Genomic DNA, 27348 nt, shown 5'->3' on the forward strand with positions numbered 1-27348 from the left:
TCTGAGGGGCGAGACGATGGCAGTGAACATATTATAGCGGTGCTAGGACACAAACTATCTACTGAAATGTGCGCCGTTAGTTCCTCTGTGCAGTCACAGCTGTGACCACAGGGAGGTGAGATAAAAATGGATTGCTAGCGATGCGTGTGCATGCCTGTGCATGTGCTACACCCAGATAGATGCATGCAGCTTCTTCTCTACTCTTTGCACCCTGCACCTACACTTTGTGGGTTAAGGGTTTCAGATGATGCTTTTTTTTTTAATTTGGGCTTTTGAACATCTTCCTGTTGTTTTGAAGACTTTATTATTTTTAGATAGTTGACAAAGATTCCAGCCACAATGGAAACAACACAATGGAAGCAAGCAAACTAATAAAAATATATCTATTGGCAGTCTTGGTTTCTTTTCATAAAGATACAAGTTTTCAGGAAACCTGATTAAATAGATTTATTTTTTGTTTCACCGTCAGATTCTGAGCAAGTACAAACAAGAAAAGCAGTTGAGTTGAGGGAAGAAGATTGACTCTGTCTTTATTACAAAAGGTCTAAACTTATTATAAAACACTTGCGGTAAACTTGGCGTGCTGTGCTATTTGCATTGATAGGTGTGCTCTTAAAAGCATCTAACGCTAAAAGCTGCGCACCATGTAGGTGGTTACTACAGCCCAGAGCTCTGGATATCCGGCTTTGGACTTAAAATACACACTGACACCATTTCACGTTAGCATGAGCCATTAGAGCACAACAAGACCTGCTCACACATCAACACGTGAACTTAGAAACTTGTACTCTCAGTTCTCATCAGTGTTTCACCGGATCCAAAAGAAACAAACATCCTTTGTTTCTTTTCACATATTTTCCCACGTAAGACACCGAAATGGAGACACGCTTGTTTGAAGGACTGTGCTGAACGATCGCTGTCAGAACCTCTTTTTACACTTCCCCTTTCTCCTTCCTGTCTCGGCTCTCTGCTGCGCTCTGTGCGCACTGTAGCACTACGACATTTATTTATGCAAACACCGAGTACTTCCACTTGTAACGATACGTTCACTTTCAAGAAAAGTATTTTGCATTTCGTCTAGTTTTCGAATCTCTACAGTAAATTGGTAGCAGGCTTAGTGTTTTGTCACTCGAGCCTCCACAGTTTCACAGCACGCTGGTTTTCTGTGGTGAAGCAACAGAAAACCACTGGAGGGCAGTGTGGCTTCACGTTGCGGCACAGCCGTTCCCTTTCACACATATCTCTCTTCTGACTTGTTTTTGGGAATAGCCAAGTGGCTGAATGCATTTTATACACACACAAACATGTGTACGCACACATACACACCCGCTCAGTGTTGCGATTTGGACTCCTTTTGGTTCCTCTCTGCCGATGACTGACAGGTTCTTAACGAGAGCAGCCTAGAGCGTTTGCCCTCCAGGCCTGTACATCAACTATCAACATACAACACACGCACACACACTCCCATATTTATACTCGCACACACACACCCACAAACACATCTACTCTCTCTTTCTGCACGCATTCTCCATCCCACTTCTGAGCCTCAATCAGTTCGTCCATTGCTGAAGGAACGTTTGACCGTCTCCGGGAGACATGGCAGGTTTAGCAGCATTATTTTGTCTCTATGAAGCGGCCTTATCCAACACAGAAGGAATGTCAGCTGCACCATTGTTCGATACGGTTCAATACAAACACGTTACGGCAGCAAACAATACGGGCTGGTGGAGGTGCAGGTGCACGAACGAGTGTGTCTGTGCTGTGAGGGCCTCGGTGATGAGATGGCATAGCTGGCGAGGTGAAGATGGAAACCCGGAGAAGCACATTTTCTCCCCCTCCACGCCTTCATGATTCATCCCTCCTCTCACCTCTGTTACCTCCTTTCTTTCTGTGAGGGAGCGAAAACCCAATTAAAATACTATGTGGATGGATACGTTGAAGAAAGACATACCTCCTCCATGACATTCTCTCTACCCCCCGTGCGGTGACAGATCTGGTGCATTGAAAAGGAGGTGGAAAAATGTGCAGGCTCCCACCCTTCTGCTGCCATTAAATGTTGATGTATAGTATCAAAAATATATGTACGATATGTGTATAAATCAAAATCTGCTGCAGATTCCCTCACACGCATGCATAGGCTATTATCCTATAGGTTTGTGCAGGAGATTCCCATATGCCGAACAAATAGCCGAAACAGAAGGAGGTGGAGGATGCATCCATTTTTTACATTTTGCACACGCGTGTGCGTGCACGCAGGAACACACCAATGGAGTCATGTCTTCCATGTCTCCTACCCCTCTTCCCTTCCTCCATTCTTGTTTTCCTCTTTTCCCGACCCAACACGCGGCCATCCCAGGAGATCCTGCTTCCTGCTGCTGGTCTGGGCCTCTGCAGCACACACACCTACACTACTGTACACACTGCCTGCATCTCTCTGCACGCACATACGAACTGCCAGTCAATCAGGCAGCAGCGCAGTGCAGACCTCACTGCCTCTCTGTTGTGGGGGTCAGGAGCTGGATGTCTGTGTTTGTGTGAATGTGAGCATGTACACAGACAGACACAGGGTCAAGGGGCTGGATGAGACCCCCTAAATACTATATGCGGCTGATACTTACCCGCCTTAATATTGCAACAAAGCCCCTCAGGATGGTGTGTGTGTGCATATCCCCAACTCAACAACTCTAATCTCAAATCAGCAACAGTGCAGGAATACAAACATCCCTATTAAACACTTCTCCCCTGTGAAGACATGCTGAAGGGACTCGGCTAACTGCAGTAAACACAGCACCCTTCAGTGAGAAAGTCCAGGGAGTCGGCAGTAACATCGTTCTCACGCACACACATCCGTACAAATCCAGTTCTCGGCTTTGAGTGGCCATTTAGAAATCTGGACGGCAGTTCACTGACCCAGCACTAACGAGGCAGCTAGCCCGGCCTTTAAGGATCCGTGTCTCTTATCTAGTGACCACACAGAGACGGCTATCTCCTGACCGCGTTTGACCACCGGCTCGACTGATTAGCCCGTCATCCAGTCAAGATACAGTAAGCAGAGGCACAGTCATGACCACGCGGCACATAATTGCTTTTCCGTGTAGGATTTATTTTTTTCTTGAACAAACTGCGTAATTTTCTAGAACTTTAACGTGAACGTTTTACAGTGTAATACAACAGCAGTGCAGAAATCCCAGTCTAGCATCCTGAGAGGCAAACAATCCAGGGATCTCTCCACTATCTGTCCAGTTGGATTGGACAAATGGTCAGTAGTGGTAAGATGGCAGAGTGGACATGTGATGGCCCAAGTGTCAGGGACTGGGGATTCACCCGTTTAATGAGGATCTATGGCCTGGACTGATAAATTGCCCTGACTGAAAGGCTGTGACAAGTCCTAATGCTCACATGTATAAATGATGTGGGTGGGTGGGTTGTTGAAGGGGGTGTAGGATGTGTGGCTGAGTGGACACAATCCTCAGAGAGCGTGGGTGGGAGGAACAGGCCAGAAGCTGACAAATGGTGGAGGACAGAAAACCGCAAAGTGCTCCCAGAGCACAGAGAAGAGCAAAGATATGCAAAGAATGGCCAAGGAGGCCTTAGAAGTAAATGTGTGTGTCATTGCATTGTAGAAATACACCGTAGAAGCACTATGACTATTTTACTCTGGAAATTTAGCCACTGCTAACTAACCATACAATCATACAATCTCATATTTCCCTGTATGCAGAGAGGACAGCTTGTGGTTATAGTTACTGTCGATTTCTTAGGCTGCATCCACACGTTTTTGAGAACGCAGATTTTTCTATGCTTTTGGGCCCAAATCTCAACGTCAGTTTTAAATAAATTTAATTAAAAAATATTAATTTATGTATGCTGTATGCATTTTGTTCATTCCTAAGTTGTGAGTCTACACAACAACAAAATGCTGTCTTTTGTTATTAACATGTGAAATGATGAAGGCACTTGAAAAATAACACAAATTATCTGCCTTTCCAGAAAAACAAAAACGTTTCAGAAGTACTTAATGTTTTGTGAGGGGACAAAAACCCTGTTTCCCTCCCAGGCTTCTAGACTTCTGATTGGCCAACATTTCATTTTAGCGATGACAAAACTGCACGTGTGGACGGGATTTCAAAAAAACGCGAAACGGAAAATCTCTGTTTTCAAAAATACCCGAGTACGCGAGGAGGTAGCCTTAGAGAGCAGTTAGCAGGGAACCAACAGAAACTTGAGGATGTTCTTGTCTCCATCCCTCTCGGTGGTTTTATTCTTTGTAAGTTAGTTAGTACTCAATGCCGTTTTCTTTCTGCTGAACAGTCGAGTTAGCTGTTTTCGCTTAGGCTAACTGGATGCTCTAATTTTCCACATTTAAAGGACATATTCAGCAGTGACATCCATCCTCTCACTGAGCCAGCTCTATCAGAAATCATATTTACCAAAGCATCAATTTGTCACATTAAAAACTGATTTCAGGGCAAAAATGAAGTAAAAAAGTGCATGAAAACATAAATCATTGTTTTATTTTGATTTGCATTGATGGAAGTGGCATTTGTACTCCCCTGTGTGGTGATTATTCAAAAGGCTACACATCTGAAACAGCAATGCAAAAAGCACACTCACACTCACACACACACACACACACACACACACACACACACACACACACACACACACAAAGCCTTTGTTATGTTGAGAGCATTTGTCTCTGTACGGCAGAGAGGGGTTAAAATCCGACTGAGTCGATATCACTGGAGAATAACAGATTCAACTCGCAGTCTGAGTGTGTGTATGGGTGTGTGCTTGTGCACGCGTGTGTGTGTTTGTATGTGAGCAACACGGCGCCTTGGGACTTCCTCCCTCTTCGTCTGCAGCCCTCAGTTGAAATAGAATTGAATAGTCTGAATCCTCAGTGGTAAATGTTCACAAAGTCAATACCAACTGTTAAGTCTCCCCTGCATTGGGGTTAAGGGCATTACCATTTCTGAGGAAAACAAACACACACACACACACACACACACACACACACACACACACACACACACACACACACACACACACACACACACACACACACACACCAGATGCCCCATGAGATGATAAAATATTTTTGAGTCTTTTGCAAAATGCTTACTGTACATTCTGCTTAAAAATTCTCTTTCACTGTAACAAATTCATTGAAGGCTTGTTTTCATTTTTGTTCACTAATCTCGGTACAATGATCCTGGCAGGCATGTGGCATTTTTAAAGTGACATCAGACCCTGAGGGACAGCAGCATCACTGATGTGACAAAGCACCGTATCCAGTTCTACTCACGTATGTTTGAGCCCACAGAGGCAGAAGGAAATTGCATTAATATTAACAGCAGGAAATGAATAATGATGGAGAAGGTTTGAAGTTTCATGAAGAATACAGGGACACAGTGATCCGGCGTCACCAGGACCAACTCACTTAACTAGAGCCTGACAAAGTAAAGTAGGGACATTACAGTCTAAGCTGGGTTAAAAAGCCACGTTTGAGGCTTTGACAGCATTGAACCACGGTGAGAACCGTCATCCACAACTGGAGAAAACTCAGAACACTGATGAACCATCTGACTCTTCCAGGAGGTCATAAAAGAACGAAGAACAACATCTAAATAACTGTTGGCCTCGCTTGCCTAAAGTCAGAGTTCATGGTTCAACAATTGGAAAGCGACAATAAGAACAACAATAAGAAAATGGCATCCATGGAGAGCTCATGGTGAAAGTGACTGCTGACTGAATGAAACAACAAAGCTTATCTCACATTTCTCCCCAAGATGTTTGGGAAAATATAATAGTGTGACGGTCTGGGACTGTTTTACTGCTTCAGGACGACTGGACTGGACGACTTGCTGTTATTGATGGAACCACGGATTTGGCTCTCTGCTGGCAAAATCCTGAAGGAGAACATCTTCCAGTCAGGTGGGACCTCGAAGCTCAGGCACACTTGAGTTATACATCAGTGTATAAAGCAATGCCCTGAATACTGGAGTGATTGACAGAATCTAGCTATTAATGCGCTGCTGTTAATAACTAGTGCATTAATAATATTCACCAGAAACTCAAAGGGACCGCTAAAGACAGGACACATCAACTCACTGATCTACCCGACTAAGGACTATAACAGGAAACTGGGATGCTAGTTGGATACATGTGGCAAAGAGAGGGAAGATGATCCGGACTAAAGTAGTGGAACTGCCTGAAGGTAGAGTAGCAGACATACAGGATACAACAATTACCTGGGTATCCAACGGACCAATGGGAACTATGATAAAGGTGCACAAAGATCAGCCACAGCCAAATAGCTATTGCAGGTACAACAGACGCTGACAATCCAGCTCAACAGTAGGAATAAGATCCACGCCACCAATACATACGCCCTACTGGCCTTACCAAGCTGGAATAATAAGATGAATGTAGGAAGAGATAGATATCACTGATGTCAAGACATGAAAACACCTCCCAGTGCACGGGGGTCTCCACCTGAAGTCCAACACCCCGAGGCTCTATGAGCAACAGAAAGAGGGAGGGCGAGGATTAATGAGTGTCAGAGCCACAGTTCAGACTGCTCATGGAAGACCAAGCCGCTGCATGGGATGCACCATCAACAGAGGAAGAGGCTCACATTAAGAAATCCTATCAGTGGCTAGAAAAGGCCGCCTTAAGGGACAGTAGAGGCACTGATCATGGCAGCACAAGAACAGGCCCTGAGCACCAAATCCACTGAAGCTTCAGTTTGCAGTTACAAACTGTGCAAAGGTGCTCCAGAGACACTAACAAGAACAACCAAGTGGATGGGATAGTGCCACATATGGATTAGAAGTCCCCAGGTCCCGATGGTAGACACCACCAGAGGTGGCAAGATTATGTACTTAAGTAGAAGTTTATATACTTATGTTAAAAATACTCTGTTAAATCTGAAGTTCTGATTTAACTTTTTTACTCAATTAAAGCAAAAAAAGGTACACTTGAGGACCTTTGTGCAAAAAAACCTTGTGCTATGTTAATGCAATAAAATTGTATTAGTGCACGTGAATGCAAACTTAATTTCAGTCTAGATTTTGATTCTAATGAACTCTAATGTACTCAGCTTGAATCAGTTATGCAGAATATGAACATGGAATAAGAAGGACTTTACAATTTTTTTCAATTACATTTTTTAAATTTAATTAAAACAAATTTAATTAATTTTATTAAAATCTATTTTCTGTTGCCGACATATTAGAAGGTGAATTTCTCTCCACACCTAAACAGGAAAAAGAACTACAGCCCAGCCCATGCAGCAGTATATTAATGACTAACCTCGTACTGTGGATGGATTATCTCAGTTGTTCTCCTGACTGATGTTTGGTCCGTTTACAGCATCCTGCCATGCGACTGCATTTGTCCCTAACCATCAGGAACCTTCACGTTAACTTTTATCGAGGGGAAAAAAGTTAGCGTTCATCCTCCAGCTTGTTTTCAAACTCCATTGCGGTTTATTTCACACCTGAAACCTTTAGTAAACAATTAAACAAATAAAAGAAAACTGCAGTAAATTACAGGTAATAAAATAAACTACTAACTCTTTTATGCTGCGTCCGCACCTACACGGGTATTTTTGAAAACGCAGCTGTTTCGTCCACACGTAAACGGCGTTTCGAATCACCGAAAACTGAGATTTTTTAAAATCTCATTTTTTGCGTTAAAGTGAAGACGAGGAATACAGAGTTCGTCACGCAACGTCAAAGGTATGTGCCTTTTTCACGTCACGCTGTGCACCACGTTATTGTTTATATGGGATGAATTGCAGAACGGCAGATAGAGACGAAATACTGTTAATCTGACTTTCTGCAGGTTTTACACGCAGTTACTGTCCCTCCATTTACAAAGGCAGAGGCGTCACGCTGTGATTATTTTACATGTAGTTGTTTTTTCCTGTGTAATAATGTTCAACATTGCTGTCAATACATTTTTCAAAAATGCCTCTCTGTGCAAAATGGGTTCAAAAACATAAACAGCTGTGGGATCCTGTTTGTCCGTGATTTGGAGAGCCCAGCGCTGCTCCTGACACAGGGGAAACTAATTCTGTCGCAGAGACCTACCTCGGCACTTGTGCAGGTGAAGCCAAAGGGAAGATTTGCTTCACCATATTTTCTAGTCTTTGGCTTGGAAGGAAGTTGGTTTGGAAACATCAGCGATGCTTCATCTCCTGCTTTGCGTTTGTGTGGGCACCCCGTCAAAAACCTGTCCATGATGCAAGCATTCTTTTTTTTTCTTTTCATACCACACCCCCCCTGCAATGGCTCTCTTTGGCCTCTTTATGTTGTTCGATGCACTAACCCTGGTGACTGATACACTTTTCATGTGTTAGGCAGAAACAGGTTCGATGTTTGAAGGCCTGCAGTGACTCCCCTTAAAATGTCTTAAACCAAAGGTAAAGAGCCCGTTTTGAAGATGTAAATGTAAAAAGTTTGTAAAAAGTACAGACACCTGAAAACTACAGTAGCAAAGTAATTGTACTTCATTACTTTCCACCTTTGGACACCACCAGAGGTCGCTGAGAACAACAGGGCTAAGGCCTCATGGGACCAATGATACATAGTGATGCTTTATGAGGAGCAGAAGGCCACAGTTGTAACAGGAACATGAGGAGCTGTAATACTGAAACTGGAAGAGTGGCTCCAGCAGATTTCTGGCTCAGCATCGAAGCCCAGGTAAGGAGCCTCAATCTAGATCTTGTATTAGTATATCTATTTTTATTATGTTTTTACTATTAAATCCCACAAATGTCACTTTGTTTCCCAGCAGCACTCTAACCCCCAACACTGAACCCATTAATCCAATGTATGCCTTTATTGTTCTGACCTTGTGAGCTATATGATGTTTACAGGTGCATTAAATATTTTTGCGTTTTATCTTATATCGTGTTGAAATCCTTTAAAGCTTCTGTGACAGTCTTTGTACCTCAGACACATATATATTCAGGTTAGCCGAACAGTTTGCCAAGCACCGTACATTCAGGGCTCTCCGGGTCTATGCAAACCTACATAAAGCATCGAGCTGCTCTGTAGCTCAGGTGTAGGTTAGTTCCGTATGCACAGTGTTCACACAGCGCTTCCGTGTAGATCCACAATAAGTTAATTTGGGCTCATTTGCTGCTCAGTGTGGTAGCTAGCATTTATGAGTGGTGCTTCCTCTAATACGTCCTGCTGGTCATTAACGCAGACCTTCTACCATGAGCGCAGTGTCTCATATGAACAGTCAGCCATAAAACCCCAGGCTCTGTCACTCAGTGTCATTTAAACCAGGGCTGATTGGAACTATCTCTGGCCTTTGCGTTCTCATCCTCCTCCCCGCTTGTGTTCTTTCCTGGTTGGTTCATGAATAATGAATGAGGATATATGCAGGCTGGAGCTCAGATATTAATGGAGCTAAAAAAACAGAAGGAGAACCATCCTTTGTGCTGCCAGCCCTTCCTTCTCTGAGCTGCAGCGAGCTGCCCCTGCCCGGTTGCCCCTTCTCCTTACCTTGCCTTTTCCTTCCTTAGTTTTTCTTTCCTTCTGCTGCCGGTGGGCCGAGATGAGACATCGCTCAGCCTCTGTTTCTCTCTTTAATAGAGTTATTCCCGTCTTTTTTGGCTGTCACTGTGGGGGCAAAAGGTGGACAGTGACTATGAAATGAGACAGGATAACTTTCAAAATGTAAAAAAAAGAAAGTAGACAAAACTGTGGGAGATAAATGAAAAGTTGACTTGGCTTGAAAGTGCAAGGTGGCTATTGTCTGTTAGACCATCTCTCATTTGTTCAAGGGCACAGCACTGAGCTTCCTCCTTTGTTTGCCCTCATCCTGTCTTTATTCCAGCCTTTCCATGATCTGTTGACTCTGGCCAGAGAGGCCCCTGGCCAAACTGTGGCATGCGAGAGCTCGAGGTTCAGTGCTGTCATGTGGAGGTCAACTGAGTGAACGCTGGTCTCACTGTTATCACCCTGCTCCAGAATTTTACAGCTTTTCTGTAAATAAATTGATCGAAATAAAATGTGATTTATTTTCCAGCAAATCTAAATCGGTTTGTAAAAAGCAAAAAAGCAAATTCAAAAAAGAACCAGCTTGCTGAAGCAGTCCATGTGGCACGAGTAGGCTGGCAGTCAGCAAAGTCTGGCCCCAGGCTGGCAGAGTCGCTGCCCATCCTTGGATGACTTGCCCAATAAGGCCAGAGGGCACAGATAATGGGCAGAGTCTTCTAACCCTTTATTTGTGCCAGAATGTCTCCACGTTCAACAATGTCAAATCCACACCTTATAAGGTCACACAGAGTCACAATTCTGTGGTCCAGAAAGCTGTGAATTGGCTGTGGATGGAGGGGCGTGGTATTCAGGCCAGACCGAGTGTCCTTGACCTCGGCATCGCAGTCAGAACCTGGTTTATTTAAAAAAATGAACTTTTGGCACCCGAGAGAAACAATCAGACAGTTTAAACATGAATGCAGCTCATTCGGTAGAATCAAAACAGCTTTAAAAGCACAACTTTTTGGGATCAGACCTTTAAAAACAGCGGTCAGTGGATTCAGTCACTCATCACTATAATCGCGTTTTCTCACAGGCACTACTTTTTTGCACAGTTTTAACTTTGCACAACTTGTTAATAGGACTTGCAAGTTGGCAGCACTGTTTTGCTGTCCACATACTCCAAAGACTCATATAAAATATATTTCTACCACGCAGCAAGGTTTTGATCTCGGAAGGGAAGCAGAGTGTCAGTGAAATACCGCTGAAAAGAAGTATAGTTCAAAAAGTTTAAAATGTAACTTTCTGTGCTCGCTCGGGTGAGCGTTTCAGCTAATTACGCACAAATCCCTCACGCTCACAGCTCCAATCCACCGGCACCGCTGTCTCGGCAGAGGACAAAGAAAACAAAGGAGACTGACAAACAAACAGTGAGTGAAAAAAATATAAAAGAGAGGAAGCTTTCTTTCCATATAGCAGCTGAGCTGAGGCGACAGTGGCGTTTAATCAGTTGGTATTTGCAGCGCCGTCAGCGCGAGCAGCCTCGGCGGTGCAGCCCTCTGATCAGTGCTGGGAGAGGAGCTCCCCACCGAGCCGCCGCCGCCCCTGAACCACAGGTCAGTCCTTGGTGAGTAGGTTTCATTCGGCTGTCGCCTTCACAGTACCATCTCCTTCTCTCATTAAGATACAGTGCGTGTCTGTGTGTACATGTGCACATGCATGTATTTATGGGCTCGTGTTTGTTTCTGTGTGTGGAGTGAATGCACCCCAGGACTAGCCTAAAGGGGATGTGAATTCCTGGCCTCCGCTGAGATACGGCAGCGCAGCTAGGATTTCTACCAGTGGGGGGGTTGTGTGGGTGTGTGTGTGCGTGCGCAAGTGTAAATGTGAGTTAGAGAGAGATGCAAGACGCATCAAGTGACTCGGTGCCTCGGGGTCAGACACACATACATGCAGAGAAGGAGCTGGTGCTGCGGCGGGGTAAACAAGAGCAGGCTGTTAGATCTCATCAGCCTCATCACACGCTTTATTATGCTGATTTGGGAGTATACTGTAAGCTAATCAGGAATCCGGGCGTCACGGGGGGCGCTCAGCTTAAAGGTTAGGCATATATGGAGAGAGGAAAACTAAACTCCAACTTTATCTGCTTACTTCCACCTTTCTTTTTCTTGTTTTGAAATCGCAAAACTGGAGTATCGTGGCACAGGAAAAAGTTGGAGCTGGAAGGTTGGCACCTTTCACCCGGGTTTAAAGGGTGCGCTTCATGTTTCACAGGTGTGGGGTGATTGGCACCAGAGAGTTGATGTGGACCGGGGATTTCGACTTGAAGTCAGGACTCTGCCTGCCTGTCGCTATATGCTAATATTGGCCTTTAGACAAATTCACAAAACAGCCTCCCAGGCTCATGTTTGTTCACTTGCATAAATGCATATGATTCTTATTCTGCACCGATTTACACCCCAACACGACATTGCAATGTTACAAAGTTCAGACGTCTATTAATTCTGACGCATCTGAAAAATATTTCCGCATTTATTCGATTTTAAAACATTAAAAAGTGACCCCTGGCTTTGAAGATGCGACTTTTTAATTATTTTCGTTAATGAATTTTTTTGACAAGACATCACTCATTTTAACCTTTTCCAAAAGGTGGATGTGAAAGAAAATACCGTTTTAATTTGGCTCTCTCTCGGTGACAGCCCATTAAACAAGCATGGAAGAGGAACACACGCTCACATGGAAATGTGGCAGATTAGCAAGTTAGAAAACAAGCGGCAAATGAGCAGGAATGCTGGTGAGAAGCGGGAGCGCTTCTTCCTCTGGTGACACATCAGAAACAAGAGTATTAATTAAGAGTTAAATGCAAAGATGGACTGGAACAGGCAAACAGCCACAGGCAGGGCTGTCACCACCGTCACCCAGTGTGAGCGTTAAAAATATAGGAACATTAAATAATAGAAAAACAGTGAGAGAGGTACGAGTATTGGATACGTCGACATTAAAAACAAGTCTAACTGAACATCAGACATGTAAACAATCACATCACTGCTGCACAGTAAGGCAGGAACAGTCGCTGCTGCTGACTGAGAAAATTCATTAGCCCTGAAACTCAAACAGCTACACTCACACTAAATAAAATACATGCTGCGTTTTTTCATTACTGTGTCACCCTCTGCCAATTATAAATCCACTGACCTTCAAAAACCTTTTCCCTCTGGATCGGAGCTGCTTCACCAAAAAAGGTTCCACTTATATCTGGTTACTGTGCATCCAGGAAGTCTTCACAGCATTTCATCACACAGCCTTGCTCTAAAATGCTGCATACAATATCCCATAATAACAAATTTAGTAATAAATATACCATGTGCAAAGTGGCCAGGAGGCCAGTACATGGGATTGGACCCAAAGCAGACTTAACGACAGGAAGATTTTAACAAAGCTTTACTGAACACAGTGATATGAGATGGGAGACATGGGGAACGCTGGGAGGTCCTCTGACGTGGAGACACTGAAACAGACGGAGAGGGTGGATAAATCCAGAGAGGAGCCGAGGTTGACCGAAGGTGAGAATGAGTTTAATAGTTAAGGGATTACTCGCAGGTTGAAGACAAGAGGTTTTCGGGGAGGGTAGCCGAGCGAACGTCTGGCTGAAGAGCAGGGCTTGTGAGGTTCTGACTTTATCGTTCCAGTGATCCAGAGGTGACAGCGAGCAGGTGGGACTGGTGAGTAGTTACGCTTCCAAGGAATGAGTTTGCAGGCTGACTCTGTGAGTTCTAACAGGAGCGAGCAGCATCCGGTTGATTGCACTGCAGGTGAGTTGAAGCCGAGTCTTAGCAAGAAAAATGGAGGCACAAAGAGAAGAAGGTAAAGTAGAAGGAAAAACACCAGACACTCATTAGGATAATGACAATAAGTATTCATAGCTTACGCCCAGCCTGTTTCCACTGATCATCTGTCAGATGTTTCTACAACTTGATTGGAGTCTACCTGTGGTAAGTTCAGTTGATTGGGCATGATTTGGAAACGCACACACCTGTCTGACACCCGTCTATATCCACAGCTGACAGAGCATGTCAGAGCACAAACCAAACCATGTCCAAGGAATTGTTTGTAGACCTCTGAGACTGGATTGTGTTGAGGCACAGGTCTTGGGAAGGTTACAGAAAGATTCCTGGACCACTGAACGTGCCAATGACCAATGGCTTCATCCCTGCCTCTGATTCTGCATTTGGTTCCAGGTTAGACAATGATAACAGTTCACACCTTATTATCATCAAGCTCTAATGTTTAGGTTCAGTAAGTTCATTGAGATGCAGTGAAAAGGTCGTTAGTCACTGAATGAAATCTCATATTATAATAAGGGTAACTTGAATAAAGTAATTGGTTTTTAACAAATTTGTTTGCCTCCTGTAGCAAAACTCAAAAACTCAAAATGTCCTTTTGGGTTTTCTTTTGGTTTTTGCAGAAACCTGTAAATCCAGCACTTTGGACCAGACTTAGACATTAATGCAACCTGCTGTTGTTGCATTAATGCTCAGGTAACTGACTGGAGCTAGCTCTGAAGATCTGAAAGGATGAGTGATAACGTCGTATCAGCTGAGTCATCAGTCACACGAACTTGAATATGAGAAGTTCGTGTTCAGCTCATGGTGTGATAGGTAAGGACATTAAGTTACATTAGCTGTTGCCTTGCTCAGTTTATGATGAATGTGTGTATTTGCTATAATGCTGCAAACAGATGCAATGATTAAAACTAATTTTATCTGATTTAATATGTACAACAACCTTATGATGAGATTATTGTTACTTAGTTATCAACCTAACTAAGTAAGATAAATGTAACTAGGAATACAAAAAAGGTATGAAAGAAGAAACAGCCGCCCCGTGCGTCCGTTCATATGATCTATTTTGAAGTTTGGGCAGAACCTGAATAAATCATGTTAAACTTAAGAGTAACAAAGTCACTAAAGCAGCAAGTGGAAACATTACGATTCAAAATGAAACACTGAACAAAGTGATTAGGAACAACAACCCAACAAACGTCAGGACGCTTTGCTGATTCAAAACATCAGACATAAAACAACAATCAGACCACACACGGTGCTCCAAAACTATATACGTATAAATATGGAATAATATTAAAATAATATCCAAAATCATTAAACAAAACACTAATAACTAAATAACTAATAAAAAATAAAATCAGTAGGGGGCATCAAAACACAACAGGAACACAATGACAAAAAGAAAATGCAAAAGAAGAACACAGGACAGCAAAAACCTGAATGTAGGTAATGAAACGACAGGACAGGATAAGAAAGAAAAAATACAAACAAGACAGAAAAGAAAATATAGAAGAAGGTCAGAGAGGAAACGATGAAAAACTAACATTAGGACAAAAAAGAAAGTGACAAAGAGGAAGAACCAAAAACAGGGAAGACGACGTGTTAGGACAGCAAAAATATGTTTGATACAGAAGAAATTCATGAAATACATAAGACATTACTTAAAGGGCCTTAACATGGAAAAATACGGGAAATAATTAAGACAAGCTGAGGAGGAAGAGACGGGATCAGAGAGAGCAATCATGATGATGGGAAACAACCAAAGAGGAAACACTGAATTAAAACGAAGAAGACACACGAGCAACAGAGAGAGGACAAAACAGGAGAAATTATGGAGACGCACAGCAAAGCAAACCCCAACAGTTAAACACGTTTAATGCAGTGGCCAGAAACCCGTGTGATGACCTGCCAGCTGACAGCATGACCTCGCTGTGGAGCTCCTCTCTGCCAATCCTATAAAAGGTACTATTTTATTTTTGTTCGTGTGCTCATGTATGCGCACAAAAAACAAAAGAGAAAGCATTTTGGAAAGCTTGCACACACACACACACTGCTCACCTGGAGGTGGTGGGTGGGAGTGGGAGGATGGGGTCTGTGTTTAGCTGTGGGCCCTGCAGACAGGCCGATCAAAGGCTCCTCAGTCTTTGTCTGCTAACGTTGAATAGACAATAGTAAAGAGGGCTCACTTTGATTTCAGCTCACTTTTATTGATCACAGAAGAGCAGGGATTGAAATATGAGAGACAACCCTGAACTGGATTCTTCTTTAGCTATTGATTATATCCAGAACAGACGGCATTTCACGGTGATCCAAGTTTTTATTTTATCCCCTTTTTCTTTCTTTCTTTTGAACCATGAAAACGTGTGTCTGGCTCCTTGCCTGTCTTTCAGGTGCATCTTGTGATACATTTTTTTACCAGACAATGCCTTGTCTTAAGTCTCATTTTCTAACTATTTCTCAAAGTTGACATTCAACCCTTAACTAGGATGTGCTGACAGAGCCTCAGACTCCCTGTGTGCTCTCTCATCCATCCTAACTGCCTTCTTAGCAACCTTTAAACTGCAGTTTTAGGCAGAAGCTTTGTTTCCATAACTTCAGAGGCGGTACAGTCGGTGTACACAGGAGGCAGGGAACCAAGCACAGGGGGTGGAAGAGCTGGCTGCTGCACAGAAAGGACCGTGGGAACATGGAAACACAGCATGGCCAGGTACATCAACCCCTCCCTTTTTCCTTTTAACAGCACACAGTCATGTGGAGCTCTTGTCCCTTGCGTGTAGGACCTAAACACATCTTAGCTTTGTCAAAAACACTCCTGAGAAGCAGACTGCGTGCCCTAAATCTGAGACCACCAATCATTTTACTGTCCCAGTCGTTACTGTTATGAGGCGAGATACAGAAATGTCTGTAAGCTCAAGTTGTGTGCACGTGCATGTTGGCTTTAATTTTGCTTTGTTGTTAATAAAAGCAGTTCACTACCACAGTAATGAGAGGGGAAGTGCAGTATTATAAAATGCTGCATGAGTTATAGGTCTGAACAGTTATAATGTGACAGATGACTTTACAGAGAGCAACTCAACTTTGATCTTTTGTTCAGAAACAGATTTAAGCAACCTATTTAGCTGTGTCCTATTTATTATAAAAAAAAATAAAAAAAAAAATGACAAAGGATGAACTGAAGCTCTGCCATCACGTAATGTCGCATACTGCTGTTTCTGATGTCATTTAGAAAAAAAAAGAAAAAAAAAAAAAAAAAAAAAGATTTAAGCAACCACCTGTTTTTAAGTAAAGTGCTTAAAGGTCTTATGATAAGATAAGATATTAGTCTTTATTATTAAGCAGCAAAACTTTCCTTTTTCAAACAGACTCTTCAGGGCTGTCTAAGTTGAGCTGACAGATTTGATTAGTGGAGGACAGCTAATATTTTGGCTAGAGTAGTTATTTTATCGGGGCTGAGCACATGTGCATGTGGCCACTATTTGGAAGAATGGCATACAATTAAATATTGGAGACGTAGGAAAACATAAAGCCTGTGAGCTGATCACTGCAGGCCCTGACATGATTCAGACCTACTGGCTAAAGAAGCTAACTGTAGAGTCCCAAGAGGCCAAAGGCCTGTACCAAAACTGGGCTCAGGTGCTGAACCAAGTGTGGAGACGGCTGTTAGCTTCACACAAGCTTTCTTCATTTTTGCACCGAAACATAAATGGCGTGGGAAACGTGACAGCGTGGACACAAAACACAGCAATGAGACAGACGTGAGATTCATGTTTAAGGAATCTAGCATGGAGGTCTTACGGTGTGTTCACACCGAACGCGATGGACGCGAATAAAACGCCCCAAACGCCCCTAATTTGACGCGTGTACATTCGCGTCTCAACGCGTGTCCAAGAAAAATCCATCGCGCGTCAAAATCGGAAATGTGGGAGGGAGTTGTGCCAGACCGGTATCTTTGCAAGATGGCAGCTATCGAGCTAGCGCTTGAAGAGAGAGTCTCCCTTCTCTATGTACTGTGGAGAGCAGAGCAGCAGCGTAAAAGACGTCCTCGCCGTACCTGGGTCCATCAGGTCCTCCAGAGGCATGAGCAGTTTGGTGAGTTTCACCACTTGCTCCAGGAGCTGCGCCTGGATGACGGCCGATTCCAGCGCTATCACCGTCGGCCAGTTTGAGGACCTGCTTTCCCTCGTCGGTCCCAGCATCGCCCGCCTAGACACCAACTACAGGCGCTCAATCCCACCTGCAGAGCGCCTGTCCGTCTGCCTGAGGTTAGTAAAACTATTTAATACGGTAGTCCTTTATTGATATCTGTGCTAATATGCTAATCCATCCAGTTATACACTGCTAACATGGATGTGCTATGCTAACAGTGAATGCTGTCGGTGTTTACTGAAAGCAAACTGTGGTACAGAGACGACTCTTTATAATATTTCTAGTGATACTCAGAAGCTCTCATCAAGTCCCGATTTAATTCGATTTATGCTGTTATCAGTGTTTGCAATGATAGCATGGCTGTGGTGTCACATCAATGTATGCGCTCGGTGTTTGCTGATATCAAACTGTAGCATTAGGACCACTGAGTTAACCTTTGTAGTGATACTCACTCCTTTATATTTAGACCTGGTTTAATTCTGGGATAGTTGAATATTTGTATATAATCCCTGCAGCTGTCAGACTCTATAGCAGGGGTCACAGCCTTTATTAAAACAGAGTTAGATAAAACTGAACAGTTTGGTTCATCTCTAGTTACATGGTTCTATCTTGATAAGCTGTCTTATCACAGATTAATTTTTCAAAAATATTAATGATTTAAGCAAGGAAAGGGCTACATGTCAACACACAACTCTTTATTTCTATTAATGTCTTACTTCATTCCTACCTGATTGACATGTTTAGGAATTATGAGTGATTGGCTCACTGTAGTTGTGAAAGTTGCTACCAATCAAATTATGATATGTTAAAGTTAAAACAAAACACAACTGTTTTAGATATTATCTAATATACATTTTGTAATTATCCTTATAATTACAAAATGTTTTATGTAAGATTTAAGTTTTGTGATTTAAATCTGACATCACAAAAGTATTTTGGAATTTGAATAATGTATTTTGTAACTGCAGCACACATAATACTGATTTTGAACAATTTTGTCCAGGTTCCTTGTCACCGGGGACTCCTTCAGGACCATCGCGTTCAGTTTCAGAGTCGGTGTGTCCACGGTGAGCCAGATCACCCCCCAGGCAGCGACGTCCATCTGGGACTGTCTAGTGGACGACTTCATGGCTGTGCCTTCACCTGGAGACTGGCGGTCCATCACAGAGGGATTCCAGGAGCGCTGGAACTTTCCTCTGTGCTGTGCAGCTCTGGATGAGAAGCACGTCCAGACAAAGGCACCCCATATATCATATAGGAGACACACACATTGATATACACTAAATATTCATTTCATTTCTTTTTTGTGGTGCCCAAATTGATGCACCTGCTCGATTTTGTTTAAACAATTATTGCACACTTTCTGTAAATCCAGTAAACTTCTTTTCACTTCTCAAATATCACTGTGTGTGTCTCCTGTATGATATTTAACTGACATTTTTTATTGTAACAACCAACGATTTATACAGGAAAATAATGTCTATTAACAAGGTTGCCCAAACTTTTGCATCCCACTGTATCAGTATATTTTGTCATTAGTATAATATGAAATAAATTCTACATGTGTCAAGTTGTGTGCCAACATTTGCTGTGTAGTAGAACTGAGACATTAGTCATTATAAACATTTATTTGAAATAATATTAAAAGTCTCAAACAGAAAAACATTAAACATAAATATATAAAATATAAGAATTTACAGAGAGACAGGAATAAAAAGGACCAGCTGCTCTCCAGAGCAGGAACAAGGCTGAGGAGGAAATGCTCCATTGGAGACTGGTGTGGCCTCTTCAGGGACTCCAGGATGGCCAGCTCCACCGCCGATGGACCGTCCTGGGACCCGTCCCTCATCTGCCTCGGAGCCGTCCTCCTCTGTGGGCCTGTAAAACAGCACAAAACACAAAGAAATGAGAAGGCTGCTACTAGATTTTAATTTCAACATTGAAAAAAAACAAAAAAAACAATAACAGGATATAATCAGATTGGTTGTAGATATTTAGTAAAGGTGATCACAAGGGAATCCCACCGACTAAAAAGGTATCAGTGCTTGCTGTACATATCTGTGGGTGCAGCAGCAGGAGCTCAGGGACTGGGGATGCTCTGCTGCAGAATCAGTTGGTTCTATCAATACAGTATTAAATGTTAACAGGTTGGATATAATAATCGTAGAGTAGACAGTGGTCCCTCATTTATTGCAGGGGTTCTCAGAATAACTAGCCCCTGGTCACAGTTCTCACAATTGATTCTCAAAGTGCAAACCTTTGTAGATTGCAAAACGTAAAAGTATTATTATGCCGCGGTTTGTCTTCATCTGCCCGCCACTTTCGTGCACCTTTTTCCCTCACGGTGCAGGTGTCTATTTCCGAATGAGGCTCATAGTTATGGGTGTTTTTGTGCTGTTTTTTCTATTGGACGCGATGGTTATCAAAACCAAACGTGATAAATTTGGCAAGCGCAGGAGACACGACACGGAGGAGATTTGTCAATCAGGCTGCAGAATGCAATGCTGTACTGTGCAATAAAAAATCAGCGAAAAAGCGAAGCAGTGACGGATGAACAGCGGGACCACTGTGTGCTGTTTATTAATAAACAATAAAATATATTCCTAAATGACAACATGCCTAAAAGCAGAACGGTATTTGTACGTCAGTGGGAAAATAGCGGTGGCTTGCTAGCTTTTGTGCGGCTTCCCCGGGTCAGTGAAAACTTTCAAAAGAGAAATGAATGAACTTACCAGGTTGCCCGATCTCTTCACATATCTTCCTCCAAGCTCGGTCCTTTTTATTCCTGTCTCGGTACTGAAAGCAGCTGGTGTTGTACAGCTCCGAGTTGTTTGCTACCGCATTGATTAGCCTTCCCCTCCATTGAAGTATGAAAGACTTTGGCTGGATCTGCCCCTTTGACCTAGGTAACAGCCACGTCACCAGGCTCCTGATTGGTTGTCGCGGCGCGATTTGACGCTGGAGTTCAGATTTTTCCAACTCGAGCGGTAGACGCGAAACGCGCGTATGCACAAAATGCAACACAAAAACTCACGCGCGTGGTTTTATTCGCGCGTCAAACGCGCCAGACGCGCTACACTGACGCGCGTTTCACGCGTTTTGGCGTTTTCGCGACGCAAATCTGCTTCCGAATTTTCGCGGGACCCGCAATCGCGCGTCATCGCGCCTTTCCATTGACTTTACATGTAAACCTGACGCTCTATTCGCGTCCATCGCGTTCGGTGTGAACACACCGTAAGGCAAGCACAAGGCGAGGCTGGTGACCAGCTCCGCCTCATGACATCAAATTGTATGCAAGGACTGACCACTGATCCACCAGGACAGCAATGACCTTGGACTCTCATTTGGACTGCAGACGTGTAGTCAGATGACACATAATGTCCTCCTTGTATATACTTGTTTACTGTATATAAAGTTCTGTCTGTCTCTCTTTTTTTTCTTTGCACAGTCGAGGAGCGTATCAGGTCACATTTCACTGCGTGTTACACCTGTATAACTATGCATGTGAAAAATAAAGAATCTTGAATCTTTAGATGGTAAGAAGAAAGAAGAAGAAAGACGAAGAAACTAACTCAGATCATCACACTGCCAGAAAGCAACATTGCAGTCATTGAGAACAGCTACAAGTACCTGGGAATCCCACAGGCAAGAGCAGCAACCACCAAATACAGAGAGTTAGGCAAGTCCAGAAGAGTCACCAAGGGTCCATCACACCAGGCAAGACCCCAGGTGCAGGCTGTGTAAAGATGCCCCAGAGACAATCCAGCACATAACAGCAGGGTGCAAGATGCTAGCAGGCAAGGCATACATGGAACGCCATAACCAAGTGGCCGGCATAGTGTACAGGAACATCTGTGCCGAGTATAACCTGGAAGTCCCGAGGTCAAAATGGGAGATGCCCCCAAGGGTGGTGGAGAATGACCGAGCTAAGATCCTGTGGGACTTCCAGATACAGACGGACAAAATGGTGGTGGCTGACCAACCGGACATAGTGGTGGTAGACAAACAGAAGAAGACGGCCGTAGTGATCGATGTAGCGGTTCCGAATGACAGCAACATCAGGAAGAAGGAACACGAGAAGCTGGAGAAATACCAAGGGCTCAGAGAAGAGCTCGAGAGGATGTGGAGGGTGAAGGTAACGGTGGTCCCCGTGGTAATCGGAGCACTAGGTGCGGTGACTCCCAAGCTAGGCGAGTGGCTCCAGCAGATCCCAGGAACAACATCGGAGATCTCTGTCCAGAAGAGCGCAGTCCTGGGAACAGCTAAGATACTGCGCAGGACCCTCAGGCTCCCAGGCCTCTGGTAGAGGACCCGAGCTGGAAGATTGAAGACCGCCTGCAGGGGCGAGTGGGGATTAAAAATAAGGATATCTATCTACTTAAATAGCTACTTAAAAAATATTTTACATATTCTTGATTTCTCTCATGTTTACATTTGCTTTGAGTATTTAGTGTCTTAGGTCTCATTCTTAGTTCACAGTTGGTTTCGTTTTATTGATCATTGTTTCTTCCTCCTCCATCAAATTCTCTCTGTTTAGTTTATTCGTGCGTTTGTAGTATTCATGTTTAGTTTTTGCACTTCTGCTTAATTTGTTTGTTTGTTGTTTGCTTTTAGCTTTGCTTCATGATCTTCACGTCTCCCCTTGTGGCATTTCATCATCTCCATGTGTTGCCCAGCTCCAGTGCGCTCTAGTGTGTGTCTGTCCCTCAGGCTACATTAGCAGTTCTGTATTTCCTCATTAGGTCCCCTCCTCCACACAAACATGCAGAGCGTGATTTCTACTTCCTATTTGACACCAATAAGTAACCATAGAGGAAGTAAGTCTTTAAAAATCGATAGCCGTGTGTGTGTGTGTGTGTGTGTGTGTGTGTGTGTGTGTGTGTGTGTGTGTGTGTGTGTGCATTTTCTACATCTTACACACCCCTTACCACCTATAAATTGTCCCTCTGGTTTCTTTTGACCATGTTTAAAATTTTTGAGTTTAAGTTAAGCTTCTGAGTTTTGCTCAGTGGTTTTTTATAACCCTCCTGTAGAGCAGCTGGATGGGCGATAGAGATGCAATGCATGCCTTTCAGGACCCCCCGTTGAGTTTAGTGGGTCACTTGGCTTATTATTTTGGCTCAGCTAACTCCAGGCTGCCTGGGCCTCCTCTGTGCTGGCTTGATGGATGCATGTTTACAGACGTGCAAAAGTCGTTCTAAATATGAATGAAACCTGTGTAAAGTTACTGAAGTTCAAACGTATTTTTAAAATGAGGAACATGACTGTGCTGCTGTTGCTGCCTGTGAGACCATCTTGTGATTTTTCTCTTCTTAAAAGTCGCCAAACATGCACAAAAAATATTGATAATCCAGACTTTAAAAAAACTATTTGGGCTGCGTTCAGCCCAAATCAGTGCCCACCAAACAGCTACATATTTCTGCAAACAGGGCTCACTTGCAAACAATGTAAGATTATTATATTTTTATAACTACTTTCTATAATAAACATGATGCATACAAACCTGAATATAAAATACTATGAAAACGTGATGTGTTATATGTTTTAGTTAATGTGTGTAATCCTTCCTGTTTTTCTGAATCTTATAATAAACAAGGTCATGATCTGCACGCTCACAGGAACCGAAGCCTTTTAGAGCAGGTTTGACAGCAGTACTTCCTCTGTCATCTCTGCAGTAATATTTCATTATAGAAATTCTGAAAAACAAGTCGTCAGATGAATGTAAAGGTTTGAGTTTGTGTTTTACTAATTAATGTTCTAATAATCTAATGGTAGATTAAATACATTTCCTGCAGGTGTTATCATTGTGTTTTCTTGCAGGACTCTTTGATGACTCGTTGGTTTCTCTAAGGCCTTTTGGTCTTTTAGGCCCACTCATATGTTTCTAAATGAGTCACTAGTTGAAGTGTAGTAAGAACTTTTCACCACAAGATGGACTTAAGGATGCATGGATTTGGGATGTATGGCAAACAGCTAGGATACAAACTGAATACTTTTCCAGTCACTACACCTGAACTGCAGAGCCACGTTCTATCAACCCATATATTTTGAAGCAAAAGTCTCCTTGAGGCTGGAATCACAGGTGAAAAAGAAATAACCAAATAACTTGCAGGTTGTGCAAAGTGCTGCAGCGAGGCTTTTGACAAAATCCTCCAAGTACTCACATGTCACACCGTTGTTATCTCAGTTACACTGGCTTCCTGTTAATTTAGAGTCAATTTTAAGATCCTGGTCTTGACCTACAGAGCTGTGCACGGTCTGGCACCAGCCTACATCTTTGATCTGCTACAGCCTGATGTCCCCAGCAGGTCTTTGAGGTCATCTGATCAGGGCTTACTTGCTATAAAAAATACTAAGAGGAAGACTAAGGGTGACAGAGCTTTTGCCACTGTGGCCCCGAGACTGTGGAACTCTCTCCCCCAAACATTAAGAACTGTGGACTCAGCAGCTGTTTTTAAAAAACAACTCAAAACTCACCTTTTTAAAACTGCTTTTGGTTAAAGTTTTGCCTGTTTTATTTTCTTTTTAAATCTTTTTATGACTTGTAATCTTATGTACAGCACTTTGTGATTCTGTCTTGAAAGGTGCTATAGAAATAAAAAATTATTTATTTATTTATATTAATTCCATATATTTACTTTTGTGTGTTTTTACTGTGTTCAGGGCTCCATGGGAGAAATCTCTGGAGTTTATTACACGGAGAAGGCCAGTGCCCATCCCCACTGCTCCCTGGCCAGTCCTGTACATCCCAGTTTGATGGGTGGAATAGAGGGAACCTATATAACCTATGAGGGGTGGGAGGGAGGTAGAAATGGGATGCAAGGAGGAAAGAGACCATAAACACTCTGCTAAGCTAATAAGCTCAAGCACAGCAAACATTAACATAGTGGCAGAAAAGAAGAAAGTGGCCTCTGGAACAAGTGACACAATATTTTACCTGTGAGGAAAAAAGAGAACGTGTAATTTGTAAATGGTGACCAGGCCGTGCTTTGGGAGTTTTTGTAAAGCTAAAGTTCGGTGCAAAATATCATGAAAGGACACAAAACCTGCCATCTACAATCCAGTTTTGAGATCCTCCCCAGACGCCTTAACGCCACTCACATCCTGGGCCATCTGACCTCAGGAAATCACATGATAAGGTGGGGCCAGGTTTCACAATGAGCTCACCTGAAACTCTGGCTGATTGGGACCCACGCCCAGTTTCCCACCTTGGCTCATGTGATTAGAGGATCATCAGGGGTCCTTTTGCCCCTCTGTGGGGGGAAACTCCCACTGGGTTTAAATCTGGGACTCTCCACCATTTGACCTTAGAACTGAAGAAGCTTCTCGGATGAGAGGTGAAACGTCTTCAAGTAACTTAAAGAAGTCCAGACGCTTTTCTTTGCAAGCTCCTTTGACTACGATGACCTGGATGACTGAGAACCTTCACATAGACACAAACCCTTTGTTAACTGCTACTACTTACTGGCATTTGTTTCAAAGCCTAATATGGCAAAATAGTGGTTTTGTTTTTTCACCCTCCATACTAAGAGGAAATAAAGCATCTTTGTGGTGTGTGAATAATTTTCAGTGGTTTCCACACATTTGTACATCAACTGCTGAACATGACAGACCTCTGCAGCCCCACGACCCTGCTGTTCTGGGCTGGGATCATTGCTTTGACCAGCTGTAAGTAAATTTTCATTATTTCAAATTCAGACCTGATGCAGAATGTTGTAGAGGAAGAAAAGAGATGCTTTTCATAATGTTTTAACAGTTAATGTTGAGTAGTTGCCTTATTCTTCATTCGTCAACATTCGCCATCCTTCCCATTTGCATAGTTTATCTAAAAAAATATTTTACAGTATAATATGGCTAAAACACACACACACACCGTTATATATATAACTGTAATCATCTGCAAGCCTCGGAGAAAACATGAATACCTAAATATTTTATATTTCCAGCACTGGGGTAGAGGAAGAATTATAGAAGCAGCAATTCATCAGAAAACTGTGGATTTTAACAGTTTATCAAATAATCTGAAACTTGAGAAAGCTTCTTCAGTGAGGGTGGTTTGTGAATGCTGGAGAAAAAGTAACATGTTATCCGCATAAATGGGAAATAGCCTGTATTTGTAAAGCACTTTACTTGGTCCCTATGGACCCCAAAGCGCTTTACACTACATTCAGTCATCCACACATTCACAGCCACCCTGGGGCGCACTGACAGAGGCGAAGCTGCCGGACACTGGCGCCACCGGGCCCTCTGACCACCACCAGTAGGCAACGGGTGAAGTGTCTTGCCCAAGGACACAACGACCGAGACTGTCCAAGCCGGGTTTGAACCGGTAACCTTCCGATTACAAGACGAACTGCCAACCCTTGAGCCACGATCGCCCCATGAAGATGATTTCATGTTCCACATTGTTCCATTTTACGCCCTTACAGGGACGGATCTCAGGAAATTTTCTTAGGGTGGCAAAGGAATCAAATGGGGGGGCAAAATCAAAGCGTATTTTTCCAAACATATGCAGGTGGTTACATATGGTTAAAATGTTTCAAATGCAGTAAGTACACACGTTTTTCATATAAATATAGTCTGTAACTTAATTATTTTCTGTAGCCCACATAGTTAAACACTTTACTTACATAAAACAGTTTTGATGTTATGTACTGTACAGCCTGTATAATAAATAAATATGCAGCCCAATAAGTATAAAATCCAGAAAACTACACAACATGGGGCGCTTCATTTACAAACACAGATCTAACTTAAGTTTCACACTTTTTGTTAGAAAATAATCAAATTGTTAAATGTTTAAATTACACAAAATGTCAGAAATCTGCACCGTCATGAACAAAAACTGAAACCTAATTTTTCACGATTTGTTAGATTAACCCTCTGAGGTCCAAAATATAACCGGTCATCTTTGACTCCTTTTGATTTTAAGTTTGTATTTCACCCTCAAGTTGTTTCATTTTATTTTTTCCTGCCTTGTTTGGCATCATTCCTTTCAGCTCAACCTCACGTGTCTGAGTTCAGTTGATTTTTCATTGACATACTGTATTAATATTACTGATCTGAAATCACACAAAAAAACTTAAAATCCTAGTAGTAGTTTTCTTACTGTAAAAAAAAAAAAACACAGACATGTTGAGTAATTTTTTTTTATACCTGCAAATATAGTTGTACATTTTGAAAACTTATGCACGCATTTTGTAAATATATACAACTATTTATCTAAAAATGCAGCCAATACACCTGCTGTCCTTTATTTTGTGCAACCATTTAAAAATATTACTAAAACTAAAATGAGAGAACAATCAGGTGTCCAATAAGATGCCGCACAAATGATGTGTGTCAGTAAGAAAAGAAAAGTTTGTCCACCAGAAGACAGAGGAGAAGAGGCAGGGATAAACCTGCAGGCCTGACAGCAGGTGTATCACTCCGCTGGGTTTCTACCTGGTGACAGTGTTTACAATGCAATGTGCCTTTGTGACATTCATTAGCAGATGGGCAGTAACGCATCACAAGTAACGTGTTACTGTAATCCGATTACTTTTTTTCAAGTAACGAGTAAAGTAAGGGATTACTATTGCAAAAAAGGTACTTAGATTACTGTTACTTTCCCGTAAGCATGCTGCGTTACTAAAACCGCGACGTTGGTGACAACAGCTGTCTGCAGATCAACAATGGATCATATATCGAGTGCAGAGAGAGTATGAGCGTGCAGCGTTTACAGCGTGGAAGTACTGACCTTACTTTGAGTTTGATTCCATAAAAAGTGACAAAAACATTAGCGTCCATCGTGCGTGGGAAGAAAACTTCTTTTTACAGCGAAAAAACCCCTAAACTTCCAAACAAGCACCGAGTAG

The 27348-nt window shown here is 42.7% G+C and overlaps 1 protein-coding gene and 2 long non-coding RNA genes across 3 annotated transcripts; 2 read left to right on the top strand and 1 right to left on the bottom strand.

Annotated features, from left to right (window-relative positions):
• Window positions 1-9524: 9524 nt before the first annotated feature.
• LOC143413275 (uncharacterized) lies at window positions 9525-13566 on the bottom strand. The gene is made up of 4 exons (XR_013093907.1): window positions 13429-13566; window positions 13095-13329; window positions 12696-13008; window positions 9525-9641 (listed from the first exon to the last, which is right to left on the bottom strand). It is a non-coding gene; the product is annotated as an uncharacterized LOC143413275 (long non-coding RNA).
• A 410-nt stretch (window positions 13567-13976) lies between these two features.
• On the top strand, window positions 13977-22337 carry LOC106676082 (uncharacterized). Its single transcript, XR_001342188.3, has 3 exons — window positions 13977-14158; window positions 15944-16052; window positions 22106-22337. It is a non-coding gene; the product is annotated as an uncharacterized LOC106676082 (long non-coding RNA).
• LOC143413270 (uncharacterized) lies at window positions 17269-19432 on the top strand. Its single transcript, XM_076876053.1, has 2 exons — window positions 17269-17607; window positions 18495-19432. Exons 1-2 carry the CDS (start codon window positions 17348-17350, stop codon window positions 18763-18765), a joined length of 531 nt encoding a protein of 176 aa, XP_076732168.1. The 5' UTR covers window positions 17269-17347; the 3' UTR covers window positions 18766-19432.
• Window positions 22338-27348: the final 5011 nt, after the last annotated feature.

This window comes from Maylandia zebra, linkage group LG17 (assembly GCF_041146795.1).
Source record: "Maylandia zebra isolate NMK-2024a linkage group LG17, Mzebra_GT3a, whole genome shotgun sequence".
Lineage (NCBI taxonomy): Eukaryota > Metazoa > Chordata > Actinopteri > Cichliformes > Cichlidae > Maylandia > Maylandia zebra.